The following is a 25,788-nucleotide window of genomic DNA, read 5'->3' as shown; positions in this document are numbered from 1 at the left end:
ATCTCTGAGATGGTTCAAATTCACAGTTAACAGCTGAGGGTATTTAGCATCCAGAAGAATTTTATTAAGAAACCATTGTACAAAATGACAACCTGGGCTATTATGAAAATAAACAGTTGTCTGCCTACCAGATGATTGATTCTTTTGTTAAAGGATTTAATAAAAATCAAGGGACATTAAGAACAAGGTAAAAGAATTTGTAATGAAACTAATTATGAGTGAATGTTAACACCTGTAAAAATTAAAAGCAGATGTTACTGAAAAATAAGCTATTTCACTGAAATGAATGAAAAATTTCAAAGACAGTATAATTAAAAAGTAGCTAACATCTCAGTATGAGACAACAACCCCTAATTCCAGCCGCAAATAAAAAGGGGTGAACATGGATTAAAAAATGTTTAAATTACACATTAATTCAAAAATTATCTTTGGTGAAGATGTGAAATTAATGGGTTATCTGCAGACTCACAGCAATGTTTCCATTCCAGGAATATCTACTACCTTTGTTTGCTATGCTTAAATAAGATAATATTTGTCACCTGTAAAAAATTATTTTAGAATTTAATATATTAACACCTTATTCTAATTCTACAAAGTATAAGAACATACAGCTGTGAGAAATTAAAGAGAAAAAGGACTTCAAGACTTTAACTTCTAAACTAAAAGGAGTATGCCAGAAAGAGCAAATTACGGAAGAGAAACTATGAATGGTAAAATTTATAGAAAAATTTTAGCAATGGAAGGGATATAAGAAATCTATAGTTCAAACCCTTCATTTTATAGATGAGGAAGCTGAATTCTGAAGGTCAAGTGACAAGATCACAAGATTTTTAGCTTAGGTTCTACAACTGCTTGGATAACCTAAAATTTTTGACCCAGTAAAAGTAACCTTATTACCCATGTCAGTTTTTCAATGCTTTCATAATCATTTTGCTTTCCAATCATTCTTTATATTCATAAAATATATACTCCAATAATTTACATCATTTCACGATTTAAGATTCCTTGCACATTAGTTCTATCATTTGACAATGCACAATTGAGACAAAGTTTCTAATTACTTCTATTAAAAATTATGATTCATTTAAAAAGCGCCACCAACTTTAAAAAGAAGTGTCACTTTAAGCTGGCGTGTGGGAAAAAAAAAACCTCTAGCCATATGCATGGGATTTTATGTGGCTATTTACTCTATTCCATGAAAAACATACTTACCATGGCAGCCCCTGCATCACACGGTACATGTGTACACGATACAGAGCACCTACTTAAAGAAACACACTCACCAACACATACTGTAAACTTTTGCAAGTATTACAAGGGGGAAAACTTGTTTCTTACTGTAAGCAGACTTCGTGCCAATTTTTTGGAAAAGGCATTTTGGACGGATTTGCTGCTTTTGGTTACATTTTCAATGAAAAGAGAAAATACTGTAGGTTGGCTTAATTTGACCTGTGTTGACAATAGTCTTACTTTAGGAAACTACGCCCAAAGGACTCATTAGGATTTTGTCCAAATGCCCCCGTAAGTAAAATTTAGTTAATTTCACATACCAGGATCCTCAAATATGCTTTCAAAGTCATGAGTGCTATGATCTACATAACTCTGCACAAATGTTCACTTTATACTAAAGAACTCTGCCACAATGCACAACCCCTATGCCAAATAAATGATCTTTTCCTTAGTCATTAAAGTGAGACTATTGTCAAGATAAGCCAACATAATGATCAACTATAATGTAATTTAATTTTAATTACTGAGTATATTCACAATATATTCTTGGAATAAAAAACGTAATAGGTGCAAAAGACAGCTGAAGTGGGTTTGTCAGTTTTTCTCTTTTTTATAATGGTGGCTAAGAGACTGAGGTAACAGTGGCTGCTTGCATTTTTTTTTTTTTACACGTAACAAGTATTCAAGGACCCCAAAGGGAAATAAATTTTTAAAAAGATCTAATCCATGTTTGCTTCCTAGACTCCTGCCTAAGCCCTTGTTCACATGCAGCCCAAAGTGTGCTCAAAGGTAAAAATCTGAAGGAAAAGAATCCTTTCAGCAAATAAGTATCTTTAAAATGAAGAATCAACTTTTTTTTCTAAATATGAAAACGTTCCCAAAATAATAAATAAATCTTAGTGAGCAAGCAGATTTAGATCTGATATTCCAAAGGCCTTCAGAAAAGATCCTGGTCTATCAACACTATCACTGAAAAAAATCTAAAAGGAATGACTTCAGTTTTGATAGGAGTTAATGCAGCCACTAAGAGATGGCTGCATTGAAATAATTTTTTCAAAGTTACTCACTTAAAGCTGGCTATATACACCTCTAAATATATCTTTACCACAGACGAATTAAAAAAATGAAACAAAAAGAAAAACCCTTACTACTGGTCACTAACTAGTTTACAAAAGTTATACAAAATGCACACCTATCAAGAACACTTATTAAAAGCAATTTCATGATAAGAATATTGCAGAACATACTTACTATTAGTCTTTTAAAAATTCCATTGCACACACTATTTGCCTCTGAAGAGGCTACTTCCTTTTTTTTTTGGTACTAAAATATTATTAATCTAGAGTTCTTTTTTCCTTATTTGATCTAAACAAACTCATTTTACTTTTAATGTTTCCAAACTTAAGTTAGTTGCTTTTGAAAGAAGTCTTGTAAAGAAACTGGAAACTAGATAAAGAAAACATACCTTTGGTTCTAAAAAGCACCCTTTGAAGTAGCGGTACTGAACTGATACTCCTCTACTAAGTACAATGGTTGCTTTCCATAACATGCTGTGAGAAAAAAGAATTAAAGCAGCAGCATCAGTATCAAACTAAAATGCATAAAGTCTTCATTAATTCATAAAATCCCTCAAGTAAGGTCTGTGACCAATACCATTTATTTATTCCTACACAAACTTTTACTCCAGGCCTAATCTGAACCAGGTACTGGGAACACAGTGATGAATAAGGCAGAAAGAAATCCATCTTCACGGAGATTGCTTGCTTATGTGGATAGACAAATATATAAGCCAACAGCATACATAGGAAGGGCTAGCTGACCTTTCTGAGGTGACAAGAAGTTTTGGAGGGAGACCTCAACAAGAAAGAACTGTCTGAGCTGAGACCTAAATGATGAGCCATACAAAGAAGCAGGAGAAGTAGTATTCCAAACAGAAAAGGCAAGCAGTGCAGACCTCTGAATCTCCTCTCGCTTTCCACTTAGCTAGGGATGTTACATGGCTGCTAAGAGGCTTTGAGGCCAAGGCCACAAACTTAAATGCCTGTTCCCAACTGTCCCTTATTCTGTCCTGCCCAGCCTCTGGCTATTTCCCTAGCCAAGCAATCAGTGTCTGTATCTTACTTGTACTTGTATCTTACTCAACATCTTCTGAACTATGTCATTCTACATATTCTAATGCTAATTCTAAAGCTTAGACTCAACAGTGAAAGAATTCACTACAATTCATGATTATAACTGATTTTTAGCTTCAAATCATAGGCCAATGGTATTCAAAGTGTGGTCCCAGGACCATCAGTATCAACTGGGAGCTTGTTAGAAATGCAAAATCTCAGTCCAGGGCTTCCCTGGTTGCACAGGGGTTAAGAATCCACCTACCAATGCAGGGGACACGGGTTCGAGCCCTGGTCTGGGAAGATCCCACATGCAGCGAAATAACTAAGTCCATGTGCCACAACTACTGAGCCTGTGCTCTAGAGCCCACATGCCACAACTACTGAAGCTCACACGCCTAGAGCCCGTGCTCCACAGCAAGAGAAGCCACCGCAATAAGAACCGCAACAAAGAGTAGCTCCCACTCAACGCAACTAAAGAAAGCCTGCATGCGGCAATGAAAACCTAATACAGCCAAAAATAAATTTAAAAAAAAATCTCAGGCCACATCTAGACCTATTGAATTAGAAACTCTGGGGGAGGGCCCAAGCACTCTGTAATTTAACAAGCGTCCAGGTGACTCTGATGATGAACACAAGTTTGAGAGCCCATGTCATAGACCATTACCCAAACGTTAATTCAGCATGAATAGTTCAGTGACTAAACGGCAGCTCCAAATATTCTTCCATGATACCAGATGGCTAGCACTGCTCCCCACCTGGCTCTGCCAAGACGGACTTAGGGCATTATCCTCACTCTGACTCAATTCTGGTTTCTAACAAAATATCCACAACCAGCTGTCACCCCTGGTCCTAGCTTCAACAATCAGATTAACCTGGTAATAATAAAATACATATGCCCTGGCTCCACCCTAGGAAACTCTGGTTTCATAGGTCTGGGGTGGAGTTTGATAAACTGGACATATGTGATTGCTTGAGAAACACTGCTGCACAACAAGGACAGCCTAAATGCTCGGAACATGTGCCCTGACTACTTTTCCCTGATAAGCCTCAGAATCCTTTTCAACACAGGGCTCCAGGCAGATTCTACCAACTCTGAGATGAAATTTATTTCCCATCTCTGCTACCCAAAAAAAAAGAGGCAAATTTCCAGTATTATTTCACCCATAAAACCAGCCAGAGTATGTGAAACTAGCCCCAGATGTGCACAGCAGAATTAGTGGGAAGCTTCAAAAATGTGCTGGGGCCCCTCTCTCGTGCACTATTTATCAGTCTTACAGGAGCAGGGTCTAGGCATTTGTTTAAAAGCCCCCTTTTAAAGTGCTTTAAACCAGTTAAAGTGCTTTTTAAATCATTTTTTAAAGTGATTCCAATGTGCTCCCCTGGTTAAGAATCACCAAATGAAAAGATCAGATGGTGAGAGCAATAAAATGAGTCTTTTTACTTTACTTCCCTAAGCAAATATAGCAAAGTGATAAATGAACCAGAGGGACTTCCCTGGTGGAACAGTGGTTAAGAATCTGCCTGCCAAGGCAGGGGACACGGGTTCAATCCCTGGTCTGGGAAGATCCCACGTGCCGCGGAGCAACTAAGCCTGTGAGCCACAATTACTGAGCCTGCGCTCTAGAGCCCACGGGCCTAGAGCCTGCGCTCCACAAGAGAAGCCACCGCACCGCAACAAAGAGTAGCTCCGGCTCAGCGCAACTAGAGAGAAAGCCCGAGTGCAGCAACAAAGACCCAACGCAGTCGTGAATGAATGAATGAATAAATAAATAAATAAAATTACTTAAAAGAAAAATGTACCAGAACTGTTCAGTGACGTCAAGAATGAACGTAACCTGATGAAACTCAAGAAAAACCAGGAAAGAGGGGCAGTGAGAAGGTTTAGTGCACCTGTCTGGTTTTGAATTGCCCTCATATCCTCCCCACAAAAATACCATAAGATCTCCAAGGATGGCAAATAAAATCATAAGTGACCCACATTTTCTGCATTATTAGGAAATAACACCACAACCTTCAAATTGTTTGTAAGAAAAAAATTCCAACAGAGCTCTTGTCACCACAAACCTGTAGGTACAGAGAGACTTAAGAGACTCTGAAAAGGAGGAACAGCAGACTTCAATGCAGAGTACACTGAAATCCCAAAGAAACACAGTTCTAAAACACAAGACTGAGGAACTTCCTGGTGGTCCAGTGGTTAGGACTCTGCGCTTCCACTGTAGGGGGAAGGGTTCAATCCCTGGTCCGGGAACTAAGATCCAGCACGCTGTCAAAAACAAACCAACCAACCAAAAACCCCCACGAGACTGTTGTTTACAGGCAAACAGATTTGTTTACCTTTTGTATCATCTTGTTTCAACTACTTATATCAACTGTGTCATGTACTTCCTTTCTCTTTGTGAAGCACTGTTTATCTGCCATATATGAATCAATTATACTTCATTGTACAGCAATGTCAAAATGGTTGCTTCCTTAAAATTAAGACGTTAATTGTTCTCATTCTGTTCACATCACTTTGACCAGGTTGGCTAGAATGGACTTAAGACAGGTAACAGGGCAGCTCAAGAGTTCAGAGCAGAGGTAAACAAGTTTAGAAAGACATGAGGTTTCACTTCAGACGGGAGTGACTAATCCACAGATCAAGGAAAAAATAGCCACTAGAAGAGAATAAACATCTCGTTTTTCTGTGATCCCAATATCATTTGTCAACAGAACTTAACTTATAAAAACAGATGAGAATTGGCTGAGAAAATGTGTCACACTAATGATAAATAGAGGAACAGGTGTTCTATGTATGCTTTTTGTTTTCTTTTCCTGAGTGTACATTATGGTATTGTTTTACTTTCCTTGTTATTTCCCTCTGCTTTGCCATCAGTGCTCCTCAAACTGTCTGCTGTGAAGGACCAGTTTCTGTTTACTTGTGTTACCTACTTGTCCCATGACCAATACTTCTGGTCTATGATGTACCCAGTTCAATGAGATAAGTCCATGACATGCATGGGTATCCCAGCAATGTCAAACTGCCATAAACATTTCTAAATGCTTGCTCTCAATTTTTGTATTTCTCACATTGTGCACTGATAAAAAAATGTTTTTTGTCTAGCACTGAGTCCACAGGCCACATTTTTAGTAGCAGTGCTTAACAATCATCTACTCTGATGTTTCTCCCTGGGGGCACTGCATGTATTTGCATACTATTTAGAATCTCATCTTTCCTTTACCCCCATGCATACATCTTGACAATCCATAACACTTCGAAATATCCACACAGAGAAGGACCACCTTTGTTGACAACACTGATTCTATCCTAACCCCTTTACCATGCAGGTAGGCTTAGAGATATGAGATCTGCCCAAGATCACAGCTAACTGCGGAACTGAAACTGGCACCCAGATCCTCTTTTCCCCACTCCAATGCACCAACACGCCCATGCTAAGTTTAGTGCTGTATTTAATGTCAGTAGTAAACTCATTTCATTACATTAGCTAAAATTTCTAAGGATGTGTTCCACCCTCTGCTACTTTTAAAAGAATATATGTCTCAAGAAAATTATTTCATAAGCGAAAGCAAAAATTAGATCTTTTATCAAGAATAGTACTGAGAAGCCAAAAAATGCCTTAAAAAGTTGTTTAAAATAAGAAATAACAATATAAGCCTGTTTAGAAATATGGTATTAAGCATCAAAAGAACCAGCCAACAGCCAAGAGTTGAAAATGACTTTTTGCGAGGTGGAAATTGAGAGACAGAGGAACTTGTTTTTTCACAGCAAACTTTGTAAAATGATTTCACTCCTTATACATATGTGATAAGTTTGATAAAAATTAAAAGAAAAATATACCAAGGTATCTTAGAAACCCCCAAGTTTATAATCTGAATGTCACAATTATTCAATATTATGACATGCCCACGCTTACCTTTCACCTATCTCGTTCTCTGGAAGAAGAGTCACGGCATTTTGAGGATTCCAGTTTCCCAAAGCATCAGAGCTTCCACATATTGCAAAAACCTCTCCTAAAGAAACATAACGAGTTATAGAGGGTTAAGTAGGAACATCTCATTTTAGTTTTAGGAAACTGCACTAATTTAACGGGATGCAAGTCCCTTTTCAGTGGAGATGGAAGAGCTTCAGTGGAGAAATGGGTTTGGACCCAGGTGCCACTCACACTAGCACCTACGTTATTAACCTGACCCACCTCTACAGAACCAAAGGCAGAGAAAAGGAAGGGTATATAGGGACAGACTTTTCTTCCTGTTTCAACTACTTACTGAGCCAATAGTGAGCACCAAGAAGACAAGGGGATCAAACAGCAGTCCTTGCCTTCAAGGCAGCTTCCAATTTAAAGGAGCATATAAGTATCCTACAGAACCAGTACCTGATATTTTCCAGGAACTCCAACAGTAGCTACCAAGAAGCTAAAGATCAAGAAAATTATCAATGGGACACGAGCAATGTAACAACAACAAACAAAGAAAAAAAAGTCCCCAGATCAAAGACTAGTGAAAAACTAGCCAAAAATCTCGTATTCCTTACTAAAATAAAGACTGTCACACTTCATCTGAACACTTGTCATCAACACACAAACCAACATATAGCCATCACCTATATTTGCTGAATTCCATATATTTAGCAAAAGTCTACAACTTCTTGAATATAAGTATGCAGATATCTTTAACTTATATATCAACACATTCTGAATTACTATAATTAAAATCCTTAAAGAAAAAAACAAGGAACTGAGCCCAAATGAACAAACTTCAGGACAAACTCCTCCACACTCTGAGAGTAGCTTGGTTTCCAAGCTCTGGACACTACTATAGTAAGACTACAGTTCTAATTGGTTTTAGCCACCTGCATGGCATTTTATATGCTTGGACTGTCTAAAACTTAACTAAAATCCCAAATGTGGTAGTCATTCAGGAGTTTTCAGGGTTCTAAATACATGTCTGTAAAAGCATACGGTGGTTATGTATAAAGATTTCATGTTAAAATATTCACCAATCCTTTAAAGTAACCAGATTTTTTTTTTTTGCAATTAACTTAGGTTATCACTAGCTCTTCGTATTAAAAAAAAAAAAAAGATAAACACTATTGCTAAATACAAGGCACAAATATTTATTCTCAAGATCATATATGTTGCTCTGCATATGTACAGCATATGCAGTGGCTCCTAGCTCAAAGTACAGATTACCATCAAATCACTGCTTCAGGCCGGTTACACTTCCTTTGTAAAGGAGAGTCTCATTAACCTTTCTCATGGAGTCAGTTATTTCTTATCCCCATACAAGATAACAGCTACTCTCTGCTCTGGGAAGAACATGTATCCCACATGGAAAAAGTGAAACTTGGACAATCTGTGGTTACTTTCCTTCTATATAAGTGCTCCTGCATTTTACTAATTCCCTCCTGCAATGTTACTCTGTCTTTCTGCTGATTGCCTTTGCATATGGCTTCTATGAGGAAAAAAGGGAAACTTTTTACCAGAACAGACCTATTTCTTTAATTGGATTTCATGTATAGAAGATTATAAAGACCTGAATGCTAACTAAAGGAATCTGCAAACAGCACCCCCACACATTCTTTTTACTTGTTCCCTCTTACTTCACTTCTCTCTGCAGCCTCTCCACTTTCAGCAGAGAACACTTCCTCCTTGCTTTGGGGAGGAAATCAAGGTGACATGAGATCTGGGGGGGGAGGTGAGAATCCACCCCAACATCCCCTCCCTGTCCCTCTACCTCCTTTCCTTCCCACCTACAGATACACCTACATTCACATCTGCCACTAGTCCTTGAGAAGGAGTTCCACCTTGTCAAGCTGACCCTTCTGTGGCTAATTCTGTGGTCACCACATTTGCCTGATGTGGCCAGCTCCTTCTAGCTTAAACTGCCTATGCACAAAAGTATGATATAGGTCTGCAGTCTCCTCTCCACAGAAGAGGTTACACACAGGACAAGAGGTGAGTACTAGACCCAAGGGAGCAACCCCATCAACTGACTAGCAATCTTCAATCTGCAGAATGTTGCCCAGAGGTGGAGCTGTACAAAATCATCTTGCCTAAGAATCTGAACTTGCACAAACACACACCGTCAGGTGCTGTGATGGATGCTGTATCAAAGATGCCTGACATACAGAATGAATCATTCATTCATTTTTCGAACACATACTTACCCCTGTTCTGAGCCAGGCACTGTGCTAGGTACAGGAATTCAGCATGAATAAGATAAAGTCACATTTTTTTTCATAGAGCTTACAATCTGTCCACAAGAAAAATTACTCAAATAACTCCATAAAACTCATTAAGAGGTACTACAAAAAAGAGCCTTGAATTTCACAGGGACCTTAACCTAGTCGAATACGGGAAGTTGGGATAAGGAGAGTTGGGGTGGGGTGGGGGGAGGCACAGATCTAAACAAAGGAAACAATTTGAGAAAGCCCCAAAGGAGGAAAGGAATGCAAAAGATTTGAGGAACTGGTCAGCATAGCCAGAGTGTATTAAACAAGGAATTTTTAACCCAGGTGTGATACTGTTTGTTTTTGGGGCCGCACTGTGCGGCATGTGGAATCTTCGTTCCCCAACCAGGGATCGAACCCGTGTCCCCTGCAGCAGAAGGGAGGAGTCTTAACCACTGGACCACCAGGTAAGTAGCAAGGTGTGATACTGTTTTGACATGCTACCTTACACTAAAATTATTTCACACTGCTTCAGTAGACAGCAAAAAATATAATAAAGCTTAAAAAAATAGATGTACAAGTAAGGAACAAATTTACCTTCGCCAAATATTTCACCAACTTCTCAACACTAGAAAAATTTCCTTCATTTTCATGACTTAAAAATCATAGCTCAGAGAATTCCCTGGCGGTCCAGTGGTCAGGACTCCACACTCTCACTGCCGAGGGCCCAGGTTCAATCCCTAGTCAGGGAACTAAGATACCACAAGCTGCGCAGTACAGCCAAAAAAAAAAAAAAAAAAAATCACAGTTCAATTATCTGTCCTGTTCAAAATTCACAGCTTTCCTGGAAAACATGAGACTAAGACACTTACTATTTGGGAAGCTTTTTTTTCTTGAATTTGTTATGCTCCGAGCACATATCTGTTATCAGGCATGTCCTAAAGATACTTTCATCTAATAATTAGGCTCACTCTAGTAACAACTCTATATTTAAGATAATCCAGGTAAGAAAAACGCTCATTTATTATTTTTTTTTTTAATGTTTAAAAGTAAAGTTTTACAATACCTGGTAAAAGAGCTCCTCTTATTTCAAAGGTAACCTGAGAAGGTGTCATTCTGATGGATTTATTTTAGGATGTCGTGCTAGAAAGAAAAAGATGTCATTTATAGTACATGAATATTAGCTCTAGATAGCTACCACCAAAACACAAGTTAAAAAACACAAAAATAAAAATGAATCTCAACTGTGAGCAAAAGATTTCAGAGATCTTATATATAGAGACTGAATTATTTAGGAAGTACCTAGCAAGTTTTAGGACCTAGTGTTACAAACCTATTCTGTAAGAATGTATGGACCAGAAAAATCTGCAAAACAAGCGTGTCCAAACTTTTTTTAAGAATTCAAGATTATCTTGTCATATACCTTCTCCTCTAATAAGCAGCTGTTCTGAACTCAACCTATCTTTCCTGACCAGGCTCATGTTTATAGTGGAGGGAAACACACACACCAACAACTAGAGACAGAAAAAAACTTGGCTCAAGAGAGCATTTCTACTTCAATTAAGAAGGTTCCAATTTTAATAACAAGAAAACAACCAAAGAACTTAAGTACCACCCACTGAAACAAACTAGTTAAGTTCTGAAACAAGTTTGAGAACCTGCTTCTAAGTGACCTAACCAATGGCTTAAAAAAAACAATAACAAAAACCCCTTCCCCCTCACAAATCACTCTTTTCAAGTTTCTCTTTATTAACCACAGGCCCATCATTACTGTAGTTCTGCAGACTTGAATTTAGAGTCTCAACTCTGTAATCTATTGGGTTGGCCAAAAAGTTCGTTCGGTTTTAAGTAGCCATTTTTCTTTTTTTTTTAATATATTTATTTTTGGCTGCATTGGGTCTTCATTGCTGTGGGCGAGCTTTCTCTAGTTGCTGGGAGCGGGGGCTACTCTTCGCTGCGGTGTGCAGGCTTCTCACTGAGGTGGCTTCTCTTGTTGAGGAGCACGGGCTCTAGGTGTGCGGGCTTCAGTAGTTGTGGCTCACGGGCTCTAGAGCGCAGGCTCAGTAGTTGTAGCACACAGGCTTAGCTGCTCTGCGGCATGTGGGATCTTCCCGGACCAGGGCTCGAACCCATGTCTCCTGCATTGGCAGGATTCTTAACCACTGCGCCAGCAGGAAGTCTGCCGTTTTTCATTTTCACCAAGAACTTTATTGAACAACATATTCATTAACCGAACGAACTTTTGGCCAAGCCAACATTACCAAAACCTGTAGATTTTAATTGATCTTACATACATGCCTTTCTTTCTAAGTTTAAACTTCATTAAAAACCCTAAGTCTCCTACTTATATTTTGGCTTCTCGATCGCTTCCCAACAACACATTTTATGTCAATTAGAATATCCCTCACATCCCTGGCTTGGAATCACTTCCATTACTTATAGAAATCTAAATCCTGAAGTCTTTGATATCCTTTATTCCTTATCCACATTTTCTCTCCAGCTTACTTTTCATTTCTTCACTGTTTTTCCCAGCCTAACCAACCTATTCACCTTACTATCCCTTAATTTAAGTACTTAAGATAGGAAATTTAAAATTGTTTTTAATTTATTGATTGATTGATTGATTGATTGCCACAGCAGGCGGGAACTTAGTTCTCCCGCCCAGGATGGAACCCCATGCCCCCTGTAGTGGAAGCACGGAGTCCTAACCACTGGACCAGCAAGGAAGTCCCAAGATAGGAAATTTTTTAACAATTTTAATGTACATCAATTCTCATGCAGTTTATAGAATTTAAATATAGAAAGAACACATACTCCACACAAGGCCACATCATATTGTACATAACTTCTCCAACACCTCCAAAAAAACTTTTGTACCCCCAATCCATCAATGTTCCTAAAATAATTCCAATGAAGTCTTTACATCATTTCCTTTAATTTACCAACTGAAATTGCTTATCTTCATTTGCACATTATTTTATTCAAAAAAAAAAAAAATCCTCAAGCACCTTTCCTAGCTATTCTTTCTTCCATTTTCACTATGTTCCCCTCCCTGTGAACACATGCACAACTCTGCAATGGTCATTTAATGAACACTAATACCCACCGTTAACCACGCTTCCAAGTCAAGGCAGACAGATCGATAGCAGCAGTTGCCACTGGAGGCAACTTTGTCCTCTAAAGGACATCTGGCAATGTCAGGAGACATTTTTGGTTGCCACAACTGTGGGTGATGCTCCTGGCATCTACTGGGTAGAAGCCAGGAGTGATGCTCTACACCATACAATACACAGAACAGCTCTCCACAAATAATTGTCCAGCTCCAAATATCAAGAGGGCTGAGGATGAGGAATCTCTAATATCTAACCACAGGGGGGCTGCAATGAGGATCATAGTTTATAGCCAATGTTAGCTACAAACTATGCATCATCCCACCTACATCAATTACAAAATGTAAATACATTATATATACTAAGCAAGAACACCAGTCAATGTGGTTTCATGTCACTTGGCTAAAGAATTCCGTATCTGGCAACTCTACCATTTCAGTTAGAAAACCCAAGATTCCACACTGGAGGAAAAAACACCTGTCCTTGATACCTTAATCTACTTTCTGTGTCTAAGAGTAAACATGATCTATTTAAAGCATATACATCCAGTTGTAGCATGGCCAAAGAATGTTCCAAATCTAAAATTAGCTCTAGATTGTTACCTCACCTTTTACCTATTTAACCCAAATATCTTAATAGTTGTCTTTTAATACGACATCTGATATGAATCTGAGTATAACCCTAAGATAATAAGACTATTTCCTTTCCTAATAAATCAAATGATTCATTGAAGTACTGCAATCTTACATTTATCTATATCTTACATTTAATTTATCTGTATCAATCGTATCAAGAAGAAACCTTAAGGCTAGCAAAAAAGCTTGGCTTTTTAAGTTACTGAATTAATTTTGAGACATAGCAAAAAGCCCCATCATCCAGCAAATTGCTGAATAACCAACCACCATCTCAACAGATAACCTGTACTTTCACCCAGTGTTTACTGCCACAGTTACTAAGAACAATCTTATCTACATAATTAAAAGCTGGTGTTCAGTTATTTGTTGATCAATTTTAAGTAAATATTTTAACCAATTTTAGGGAAATCAGATGTAATTATTCCTATGTATTAAAATCAACACCTAGTACAAAATTATCTCTAAATTTCTACTGTGTTAAATGTGAAACATGTAAATTTAATGAAAAGTAAATCAACTGATTAAAATTGAGCTTCTCATTCTTAAGGTTGCTTGTGAAAGTGGCTATAGTAACTTGACTGGAACCAGCTGCAGTATCCAGTATTTACTACACCAAAGCTACATACACAAGCACAAAATTACCCCCCCCAACCTCCCCAGGTGTCAACAAAGCATCATCTCCAACTTGGATTGCCTTAAGTCATATAATCTGGTTAATTTCCATTCCCCCCCTTGTCCAAATTTAATACCGTACCAAATAAGAGCCTGCAGAGCTGCTCCTACAGCAGTTTACTTGATCGTGGACAGAGGCCAAAATTCTGGTGCAGAATTGAAGCGTACAATTTTGGCACCCTGCTACCACCAAAGTAAAATACTGTTCTGTTGTGGAACGAAAAATTTATACAACCAACACTTCCTCTTCTTCCAAACAAGCAAAGAAAATCTCACCTTGGACGGGGGAGGTCTTCTAGATATACATACAACAAGAATAAGATGAAAAATGCTAGTCATTTTTACATACATGAGCTGACTGCACATGTAATTTAACCAATTCACCTAACCTCACTTACAGACTTTCTGAGGCAGGTTTTTGGTTTGGTCTGGTTCTTAAACATAGCCTCCACTTTGTACTTTTTGAAGATAAGCATTAAACAGCATTCTCATCTGGGACTTTGAGTAGCATTTTACACTTTAACTTTTTTAAGGACTCAGGTAATTTGCAAAATGACATTGTAATTTACATTTTAAAAATATTTCAGAGTTTACACTACCTGAAATAAGTTTTACTCTATTCTTTTTGTCAAACAAACTAGCCCAACACATTCCTTTACTGGTTTGCCAGCTTGGGGAACAAAAGGGAGATTTAAGCAAACAAAGGTACAGGAACATTTACTTTAGAGCTAAACTGAAGTCACAGATATTTTCAGCTAAAATGTGTTTTTTTTCTAGCCAAAAAAATTTCACTGTTTTCCTTCAAATACTTTTTCAAAGAAAAAAGCTGTTTCCAATTCTCCTTGCTCTTTCCTAGGCTCCAACTGACTACAGGAAAACAATATATGAAATGCCTGTATTTTCCTGAGTTAATTCCTGCTCATCCTGTTGGAGGATCATTATGACCCCACTATTCAGACCCCAGTATATTCTGAGCCAGTATTTTAATCAAATGTACACAGACATGAATGGATTTTTATTAAGAAAGCAGTTCTGGAGATTTCATTAAGCCGGTTAATTCTTTAATCACCTTTCTAAACAATGCCATAAAACTATTCCAAATTTTTTCCATTTCATCTTGATATTATTTTCATATGCATTTCATTTATTTTTCCTGGTTAAGTTATACACAAAGATTTGACTCATCAACTTCCTTTTTGTACATATCAAATTTTAGTCACTCTGCCACTGAGATTTCCTTTGTGGTCATTATTGGAGTCCAACTTTCCTAATCTTATTTTGTCTAGAATATTGGTTCTCCCTAGTGAAGTTGAGAACCACTGAACCACCGTGTAGTTTTACCTGTTTGTTTTATCTTGTGTTATTTGTATCCAGAATGTTAGGAGTTGGAAAAAAGGACTGATAATTTGTATTTATTTCTTAGCTAAGTCGCAACTGTCAGAAACGTAGCAAGACACACAAGGCGGGGGGGGCGGGAGGGGAGTAGTGGATAGGAACTGGGCAGAAATAGGAAGGGCTAAAGAAGAGTATGAAGAAAACATCAAGTCCAAACATCCTGCTTCGTTTTATCAGTTCCTCTACGTGTTACAGACTAGGCAGCTGCCTCAATGGTGAAAGATTTCTCTACAATTCGTGGCTGAATTCACGCCTAATTTCCTTTGTAACCGGGCAGTGGGATAAGAGGGGGCCGATGAAGCACCTAACTGATGAAGGCTTTCTCCCAGAAGTCATCAAGGCAATTTGAAGAGCTTTGGAAAAAGTAGAGCTTTATAAGAAGGGGAAACTGTCTTAAAATTGTATCAAGGGCACTGATGACTGTTCCTGGAACCTTTTCCTAAGAGACTAAGGCACTTCGGTTTCTTGGAATAACTGAATTATACAAGCACACCCTAGACTACTTGGTTAGGCAATTTCAGAAAATAAGCAGTTGTCAAAACACTATGAATTACTTAAGGATAAAGCCAGAGAGTGGTGGTGAGCGAGACTTGTTTCTTTGAATACTCATGGTGGTCCTACGGTTTATGCATTCTCGTATATCGAAAACGCTGCAAAATTTTCGGAGGGGAACGAAGCACCAGCAGCCCAGAGGAATCGCGGCAGCAAAGGATAAATACAATAAACATGTGTCACCCACCGACTTACCGGGGCGAACGTCCAGGCCGCTGTTTCCCCGACGGGCAGAGCCCGCCCGGGCTGGGGGACCCTGCCCATGCCTCGCCCCGCGCTCCGCCCGCGTCCCCCAGCCGGGTCGCCCTGACAACTCGGCAGCCACGTGAGCGGCCGCCACTGCCCCCGCACCGCGCGCCCGGCCCCCCGGCCTCCCGCCTCACCTGCCGGGTCCGCGGGTACGCGCCGCCACCGACGCCGCGCCCGAGAAGCAGTGCCGCGGGCCGAGGTGCCGGGCGCCCGCCGTCCGCGCCTCGCCAGCGCTCCCCCAGGCGGCCAACCGCGGCGCCGAGCGGCAGGAAGCAGCTCCGCTCAAACCGGTTTCAGCTGCTCCAGACCAAACCGCCAGGCCACTCCGCGGGGCGGGGCCGGAGAAGTGGTGGGGCGGGGCCTGACGTCACGCCCGGCGCCGTCGGGCCAATGGGCGGCCGCGTGCAGGGGGCGGGCCCGCGCGTTCCTGGAAAGGGCCTGCGTCCGTGGCCGAGCGCTGTCGGGCCTCCCCGCGGTACCCGGTGCTGGGTGTTTCTGCTGGGTGGGAGCCGCCGCAGAGACCTGGCCTGGGTTCATAGATGCCTACCTTGGTCCCCTAAGCCGTCTTAGGACAACCTAGGATGGAAGGTGGAGCTGCGATCCTGAACTGCGTTTTTTTCCCATTGGAAAACAAGGGAAATTAACAGGCCTGACGTTCTGTGGAAACTTTCTTTCGTTACAAAATAACAAGCACACTTGGATCAAATCTTTAGCGTTAAGAAGGAGAATTAGGTGACCTAAGATGGTTGAGAGTTTATACCTCTGCTAAGCAAAGCATGGTGTTCGGACCGGCAGTATCACCTGAAGGCTATCAGATTTGCTCTCTGGGGACCCTCTCAGACCTGTCTATTGGAATTGCGTTTAACAAGATCCCCAGGTTATTTGTACGTAAAGTTTGAAGGAAGCTTTCTGGAAGCTAGAAAGAACCACTCTGCAAAAGTTGTATTCATTTATTTTCTGGAAAAAAAAAAATGGCCATACCAAGAAAAAAAAAGGCAAGAGATGTTCTCTCCTTTGACGGTTCCAAAAAAATTAATCAGCATTTGCTACTCACCCAAATTAAACTGTTACTTTCCAGCATCAAGGTTAACCGCTGGTTCACCCGTAATAGAAAATTGTTATCAGATTTCCTTTAAATCGAGTGAGATACTGAAAATTTAAAAAGAGATGTTGAAGGACTCTAAGAGATAGCTCGAGCAGCAAGTTGTGGTCCTATTGAAAAGGCGTTTGAGTTAGATAAGCTCTAGCGTTTAGACAGCTTCTAGTTTTATAAATCGGATCGTTCATGACGGAATTTGATATTTGAGCTTGGATTAGATCCCAGAGCATGTCTGTTATCCATTCAGTTAATAAATAATTACTAAGTGCCTGCTTTGTGCGAGGCACAGAATGCAATGGTTTCTTGATGGCACTCGTTTTAATCCCAAATTTCTTAAGGAATTAAAAATTCCTCCCAATTATGTACTATAAAGTCTGTTGTTGTACATTTCATAAGAGCTTGGAGTTGATTTCATTCTTCTGCTGTTAGTCACACTTCAGTGATGAATTTCTTTCACATGAGTTTGCTTATTTTAAATGTTTATAGTAGATCTTTATTTTCCTATAATCACCATATAATCAAGCTATTATTTGCCTAATGTTTATAGTCCAAGTTGATGATCTAATCCATGCTCCTTCCCCAAATCCTATTGAAATAGCAGAAGAATTACACATATTTGAAAGTTGCTATCAGTGGGCCAGAAACTGAGGAATTTCTAGAAGATATAAAACAAGCCAGCAGCATTGGATAATTGAAAAAATGAGAACAGAGAAACCTGGACCCATGCAGGGGAAGAAGGGACTCCTGGAGCTGCCACTTTACACAGCCTTACTTTAAAACTCTTTAATAATGCAATATATTTTAGATTATATCATGTATACCCTGTTCTGATTGAGATATTGGAGTAAAATATAAACAATAAATTCCTTCCTCCTACCTCTGTGGAATGTTATAACTATTCCGAGAAATGTTTAATGAGATTAAATTGGATCTTACCTCATTTAAAAATATTTTACATTATCTTATTTGATTAAATAATGAAACATGTTATCTCGTTTGTCTAAAATCAGCTGCATGATCTCACTTTATACCTTCATTTTTTTAAAGGTGAGTGGCATTGGTGGAAAAACCTCTAGACTTAGGTCCCAGACTTGAACGTAAATCCTACCCCTCACTATCTGTGATTAAATATGTCTTTGGAAAAATTTTTACCACTATTGAATTTTGAGGCTTTATTCTGGAGAAAACTCTATTAAACCCATTTACTTTCTTACTTAAATTTTCTAGAAGGTAGAGTTAAGTTGTTGCTAGTTTGCTCCATTTTTATTTTATTGAAATTATTTGTATTGGGTTCAGGTATATATATATATATATATATATATATATATATATATATATATTTTTTTTTTTTTTTTTTTTTTTTTTTTTTTTTGCAGTACGCGGGCCTCTCACTGTTGGGGCCTCTCCCGTTGCGGAGCACAGGCTCCGGACGCGCAGGCTCAGCGGCCATGGCTCACGGGCCCAGCCACTCCGCGGCATGTGGGATCCTCCTGGACCGGGGCACGAACCCGCATGCCCTGCATCGGCAGGCAGACTCTCAACCACTGCGCCACCAGGGAAGCACTGGGTTCAGTTTTTTTCATGTAAATTTTACTGCAAAAAAAAATGCTTTATGTTGGTATCATTTTCTTTTTTTTTTTAACCAGCTATAGCTTCTACCATTGTGAGTTTACTTTTGTGGCCCTTATTTTACCAAGTCTAGTTTTTTGCAAGCCTATATTTTTGTCACAAAGTATTGGTTCCTCCAACAATATTTACATTAAAGCACATTTTGGCGATTTTAAACAGCTTTGTTTTGTGCTGAGTCTTCTCCCAGAAATATTCATTATGAGTTGGATAAAAGACTGATCATTTGTACTTATCTCTTGATCAACCCATGAAAATATTATGAGTATTCTCCTGAGATACTTCACAATTGCTGTACTGTCAGAATCTTTTTACAGACTCAAGAGGCTATCAATTTTGTGTTTCATTCACCTCACCAGTGGCCCTGTTCCTCGAAGGTAAGGTCCATGCCTTTCATTCCCTCTATATGAGTCCATGAGCAATTCCCAAGTTATAGGAGGTGCCACTTATTCATCATATAAGTGACACAATTGTTATAGTTCATTTTTGCTGTTAATTTTTCTTTCATATGAGATCAACCCTACATGGAGGAAACCAAGGAAATTGCTGATTTCCAAAGAAATTTAAGTGCTGCAAATGTGAACCTTTAAACCAATTTCAAATTGGCTGCAGCTTTTGTGGTGTATACTTTCCAAGCTCTCAACTGTACCATTAGATCAAAATGTCTGTAGTGGGAAAGATTCAAATGGGGAGCTCAAAATGCCTTCCTTGACCTGTTTTTTCATCAATGAAGTGGAAATTTAAGTACCATAGGTTATTTCAAATGAAGTTTGAGAAGGCACCCAGCACACAGCACACAGTACCTGCTGCTACCTAATGCCTGTGTCCCTCCTAGACTTTCCCTGTGCCTCTACTCTATGAGAGAACTACCAATTTCATCAAACCTAAAAAGTTGATTTGTAAGACAATACTAAGAATCAAAAAGTGCTGCCCTGTAAACTATGCCAAAATACTTATATTTTATAATGTTTCATTTTACTTACTGAAAGTGTTCTTTTATACCTTTTTTTTTTTTTTTTTTTTTTTGCCTGTGGCTGCTTTCACATTGCAACAAGATAGTTGGGTACTGTCCTGTCAACAAAGATCTTGGCCCACAGCCACTACCTGGCTCTTTTATACCTATTTAGACATAAATTTTATTACATATTATTCTTGTGCATATATACGAGAAGGAAAATATAAGTGAAATAAATGGTTTAGGTATTTTTCAAACTTCTTCACATTTATAGTTCAACCATAAATAATTGTAATGCCCTTGTTTTCTAAACAATATATTAGTGACAAAACATTTTTCTAAGTGCTCAGATACTATCTCTAGGACATAAACCACTGATAGCCATTGAGCAAGTTTTGATGCCATTGTTATTTTTTATCCTAAGAGAAGTTATCAACAAAGGTCTACAGATAATAGCCTGGACACCTACTGCATCTACAAATGGTCTTCAGGGAAAACAACCGCATTCAAGTGTGTCTAAGGCGTGACAACTATGTCAGGGCTGCTGCCTGGCCATCAGTGATTTGAGAGGTTATATTTTAAAAAGGGGACAGTAGAATGGATGAAATAATGTAATGTCCACCCTAACTCACAGAATTGTGGCAATTTAGCTAATTGTTTAGATAGATACAGTTATTTACCCATTAACTTTCCTTATCCATATTTTAAATGTATGTAATCAAAAAGGGAGAGCTTCAAAAAAATTTTTTTAATTTAATGGAAGAATAATCTAGAAAGATTTGTCAATTACTATATAGAGTCTCCTCCACAAAAAGGGACAGTAGAATAACCATTTTTTCATGAATAACTGGGAAAGTCTTTCATTCGATTTTGACTAAATTAACTTTTCATCCATAAATAAGTCATCTGTGGACCAGCAGCCCCATTCAAGGATTAGTTCAAATTTTCATGTTTAGCTACTGTAGCATGCTACAGAAACATCCTGAGTAGTGAAGTACGGTTTGTAAGTGACTAGCATATTGGTAAAACTGGATATAATGAAGCAATCTCTAAAGAAAAATTACCATGTGTGACATAATTTAACATAATTGTAATTCTGGAAGTCCTCTGTCCTATGGACTCTTTAGGAGTTAATACCTTGTAAAACTCAGTAGCAAAAGTTACATCAGATTGAAACCACAAAACTCCTAGAAGAAAATAGGCAGTACCTCTGACATATGTCTTAGCAATATTTTTTTGATCTATCTCCTCAGGCAAGGGAAACAAAAGCAAGAATAAACAAACAGGACTACATCACACTAAAGAGTTTTTGCACAGTGAAGGAAACTATCAACAAAAAAGGCCACCTACTGACTGGGAGAAGATATTTGTAAATGATATATCTGATAAGGGGTTAATATCTGAAATACATAAAGAACTCATACTACTCAACATCAAAACAAAACAAACAGACAACCCGATTAAATAGCAGGAAGAGGACATGACTAGACATTTTTCCAAAGAAGACATACAGATGGCCAACAGACACATGAAAAGATGTTCAACATCACTAATCATCAGGGAAATGCAAAACCACAATGAGATAGTGCATCACACCTGTCAGAATGGCTATTATCAAAAAGACAAGAGGTAAATCTTGGCTAGGATATGGAAAGAGGGAAACCATTGTGCACTATTGGTGGGAATGTAAATTGGTGGAAAACAGTATGGAGGCTTCTCAAAAATTAAAAATAGAACTACCATATGATCCAGCAATTCCACTTCTAGGTATTTACCTGAAGAAAACAAAAAATACTAATTCAAAAAGATACATGCACTCCTATGTTCATAGCAGCATTCTTTACAATAGCCAAGATATGGAAGCAACCTAAGCATTCTTCGAGAGAGGGACAGATAGGGGCTTCCCTGGTGGCACAGTGGTTAAGAATCTGCCTGCCAATGCAGGAGACACACGTTCAAGCCCTGGCCCGGGAAGATCCCACATGCCATGGAGCAACTAAGCCCATGTGCCACAACTAGTGAGCCTGCGCTCTAGAGCCTGTGAGCCACAACTATGGAGTCTGTGTGCCACAACTACTGAAGCCCGCACACCTAGAGCCCATGCTTCACAACAAGAGAAGCCACTGCAATGAGAAGCTTGCGCACCGCAATGAAGAGTAGCCCCCACTCGCTGCAACTAGAGAAAGCCCATGCACAGCAAAGAAGACCCAACACAGCCAAAAATAAAAGTAAATAAATAAAATTTAAAAAAAAGAGGAACAGATAAGATGATGTGGTGTATATACATACAACAGAATATTACTCAGCCATTTAAAAACAGAAAAAAGAAATCTTGCCATTTGTGGCAACATGGATGGACCTGGAGGGTAATATGCTGAGTGAAATAAGTCAGACAGAGAAAGACAAATACCGTATGACCTCACTTATATGTGGAAACTAAAAAACTAAGGAAACAAAAACAAAAACAGACTCACAGATTCAGAAGGGGGGAGGGTGGGGATGAAATAGGTGAAGGGAATTAAGAAGTAAAAACTTCAAGTTATAAAATAAATATGCCATGGGGATATTAATGTATAGTATAAGGAATATGGTCAATAATACTGTAATAACTTTGTATGGGGATGATGGTTACTAGATTTATCATGGTCATCATTTCATAATGTATGCAAATGTCAAATCACTATGTATTACATCTGAACTATGTATTTCCATTTTTTAAAAAAAATATTATTTATTTATTTATTTTCTGGCTGTGTTGGGTCTTTGTTGTGGTGGGCAGGCTTCTCATTGCAGTGGCCTCTCCCGTTGCGGAGCATGGGCTCTAGGCGTGTGGGCCTCAGTAGTTGTGGCATGTGGGCCTAATTCCTCCGCGGCATGTGGGATCTTCGCGCACCAGGGCTTGAACCCGCATCCCCTGCATTGGCAGGCAGACTCCTAACCACTGCGCCACCAGGGAAGTCCCTCAATTTTTTTAATACACACAAAAAAAGTTATATCAGAAAGCACTGAACATTTTGTCCTCAGCCTATTCCACTTATTACTATTTTTTGTCTTTCCAAATGACTCTCAGTCTTGTGCATTTGGCACTAAAATGAATTCCCCAAAGGAATTCCCTTTACTGCTCAAATTGTTCCACTTTGATTTGACTGGCTATCATCATTTCACCATTTTAGTGAAAATATTGATGACTCTCCACAGAATGAGCTGCTGTTTTCAGGGCATATTCTTCCTCTGAACAAAATAACACTAACAGCACTGCTACCACACACAAGGCTCACAAGCCCAGATGCTCACTTCAGGCTGGCAACAGGCCAAAGAATGCTGGAACTGGAGTCAGGAAGGCAGAGGTTCTTGGCATTGGTGGTGCATTTATTATGTGAGTGATTTAGAGGTGATGATTCTACTCTCTGTTATGCTGTCTCGCACCATACCTTTGTTATTTTACCTATAAAATGAAAACAAGCCTGAGAACGAACACTTCATTGCTTTTATCTGTTACATTTCTGTTTTGCCCTCCTGTAATCAGGCCTTCAAGAGCAAGAATTATTGATCCCAGCTTAGTGCCTGGCACATAGCAGGTATAAACATGCTTGTAGGAATAACTGAAAAGTTCAGGAAAAAATATTAAGTGGTTTGTCAATGCAGATGTCAATATTTAATAATAAACAATGTCATGTGTACCCATTGGAGAAGTAGGGACTCACTGCTACATGTTCCATAGCATGGCCTCCCCATGCAACCATATCACTGTGTCCAGTTACCAGTAATGACATTTAGTCATATGATATATTTGACCCACAACTGTAGATATATAGTGATTTTTTTAAATTTAATTTTGAATGCACACCCTAACCCAACTCGGAGCCAACTCCCTTTTACTCACCCACTGTACTAATCGGACATGTCATATGTCCTGCCTGGCCCAGATAGGCCTGGAGTCTGGGTTCCAGGGCAACAAAACAAACTACTGATTATCCTAGTCCTGCTGGGTTAAAGAGAGCCTTATTTTCCTTTTATGAAAATAGGCGGATGCCATAGCTATGCTCCTTACTGCATTTTCCTGCTAAAAGAACAAATGTAAATCCCAACCCACGGGGCATGGAGAGAGGGTGGAGATCACCCTCTTGGAATTCATCAACATGGCCATGCAATCAATTAATGTGATTATACATAAAAATGCTAAGATATCAAAAATAAAAAATAAATCAAAACATAATAAGAAAAATAAAAGTAATCAAAATATTTTCCTAAGGAAAAGAAGAAAACCCCAAGGACCTATGAAAATGATGGTAGAATTCTGAGGCCATCTTTTTTTCACCAGATTTAGTTAACTACCAGGCATTTTTTAAAAAATCTGAATAAATGACCTTTAACACAAATATTATATCTATGATTCATGGTTAGAGGACTCAGTTATAATGTGTGGAGTCAACCAAAGTCCATCAGAAATGGAAATCATCTCCCAAATTATTTTATTACCCAGCCAACTACAGAAATGAGCATTAGTAAATAAAACTAATTAGTTGGTTTTAGAGGTGTTTATTTTACTGGATTTGGGGAGAGAAGTTCCCAGTTGGGAGATTATTACAGAAAAGTTCTTTAAGAAAATGACATCATGGTCTCATAAAACTTATTAAAATAAGTGATTATTTTTTTTAGATCCCAGATCCCTGTCCAGAGAATCCACTGTCAAGTCACCAATTCATGTTTCAAATCATAGAATTGAGCAGGACCCTGTGGGGTACTCCCAGGTACAAATCCTTTCCATGTCCCTTTTTAAAATTTATTTATTTATTTATTTATTTATTTATTTATTTATTTATTTATCTATTTATGGCTGCGTTGGGTCTTCACTGCTGTATGCAGGCTTTCTCTAGCTATGGCGAGTGGGGACTACTCTTCGTTGTGGTGCGTGGGCTTGTCATTGCAGTGGCTTCTTGTACTGCAGAGAATGGGCTCTAGGCACACGGGCTTCAGTAGTTGTGGCATGTGGGCTCAGTAGTTGTAGTGCACGGGCTTAGTTGCTCAGTGGCATGTGGGATCTTCCTGGACCAGGGCTTGAACCTGTGTCCAGGGAAGTCCTGTGTCCATTTAAGGGAGGGAGTGCAGGAACAAAGGAAGGGCAATCAAGAAACAATAGTGCAGGGATGGGGCAGGGTCCTGGTTCCTCCTTAAGGAATATACATAACAATATATCTTTGAGTTCTTCTGTAGGAACTAAGGGCCCCACCCAGGTGGAGGATGGTAACCTCAAGCTGAGCACAAGATTCCTGGAACACCACCCTGTTACCTCACCACTAACCAATCAGAAGAAACTCTGCACACAGTGGAAGATAAAAAGACTCTTGACACCTTCCCTAAATGATTAACTTCCCATTTCTCCCTTTAAGAAACTTGCATGGTCAACCAGAATCTTCAGAGTTGGTTCTTGGACATGAGTCTGCCTTTTCCCCAGGTTGCTAGCCCCCTGAATAAAGCAAGCTTTCCTTTCCAACCAACACTTGTCTCTTGACAAGTTGTCTCTTGCATACTGGCTTTCAAGCAGTGAACAGCCGAATATGAGTTCAGTAACATTAATGCCAAAGCAGGCACCCACTGTATAAGGCAAACAGCCAAAATTCCTTTTGTAGGAGATCAAAACTCATCTTGGAAATGTTAAGGAATTCAGAGACGTAAGAATTCTGTAATAGCCAGAAATTTCTGTTTGTCTTCAAAACAGAGGAACCTTCCTCTTTGCTTGCTTCATGTAATTCTCCACTTTTATGACTTAAATGCAAGATGAGGAGGAAGAGGGGGAGGAGAAGACAAAGAAAGGGAAAGGGTAGGAGATGTATTCTCATACTCTGCCTCTGGGGATTAGATTTCACCACCACCCCCAATTAAGCACTCCCCTTTTTAGTATCCCAATGGCTCTCCATAATTAGCTGGATCCTACCTAACACTAAAGCTTTATCTCTGATACAAGCCACCCCCTTCCCTCCCACT

At 39.1% G+C, this 25,788-nt stretch overlaps 1 protein-coding gene across 1 annotated transcript in view; it reads right to left on the bottom strand.

Moving 5' to 3' along the window:
- Nucleotides 1–10,625, bottom strand: part of GPCPD1 (glycerophosphocholine phosphodiesterase 1) — a gene marked incomplete at both ends in the record, with an annotated part of 54,195 nt that extends 43,570 nt beyond the window's left edge. The window contains 3 exons of the mRNA XM_079720222.1: nucleotides 2,696–2,780; nucleotides 7,256–7,352; nucleotides 10,577–10,625. Of these exons, the coding sequence (XP_079576348.1) occupies nucleotides 2,696–2,780; nucleotides 7,256–7,352; nucleotides 10,577–10,625 (231 nt within the window). The remainder of the gene's footprint in view (nucleotides 1–2,695; nucleotides 2,781–7,255; nucleotides 7,353–10,576) is intronic.
- Nucleotides 10,626–25,788: the final 15,163 nt, after the last annotated feature.

Source organism: Hyperoodon ampullatus (assembly GCF_949752795.1).
Source record: "Hyperoodon ampullatus genome assembly, chromosome: 14".
Taxonomy (NCBI): domain Eukaryota; kingdom Metazoa; phylum Chordata; class Mammalia; order Artiodactyla; family Ziphiidae; genus Hyperoodon; species Hyperoodon ampullatus.
Note: the sequence above shows the minus strand (reverse complement) of the source record. Positions and strands in the feature narration are given on the sequence as shown.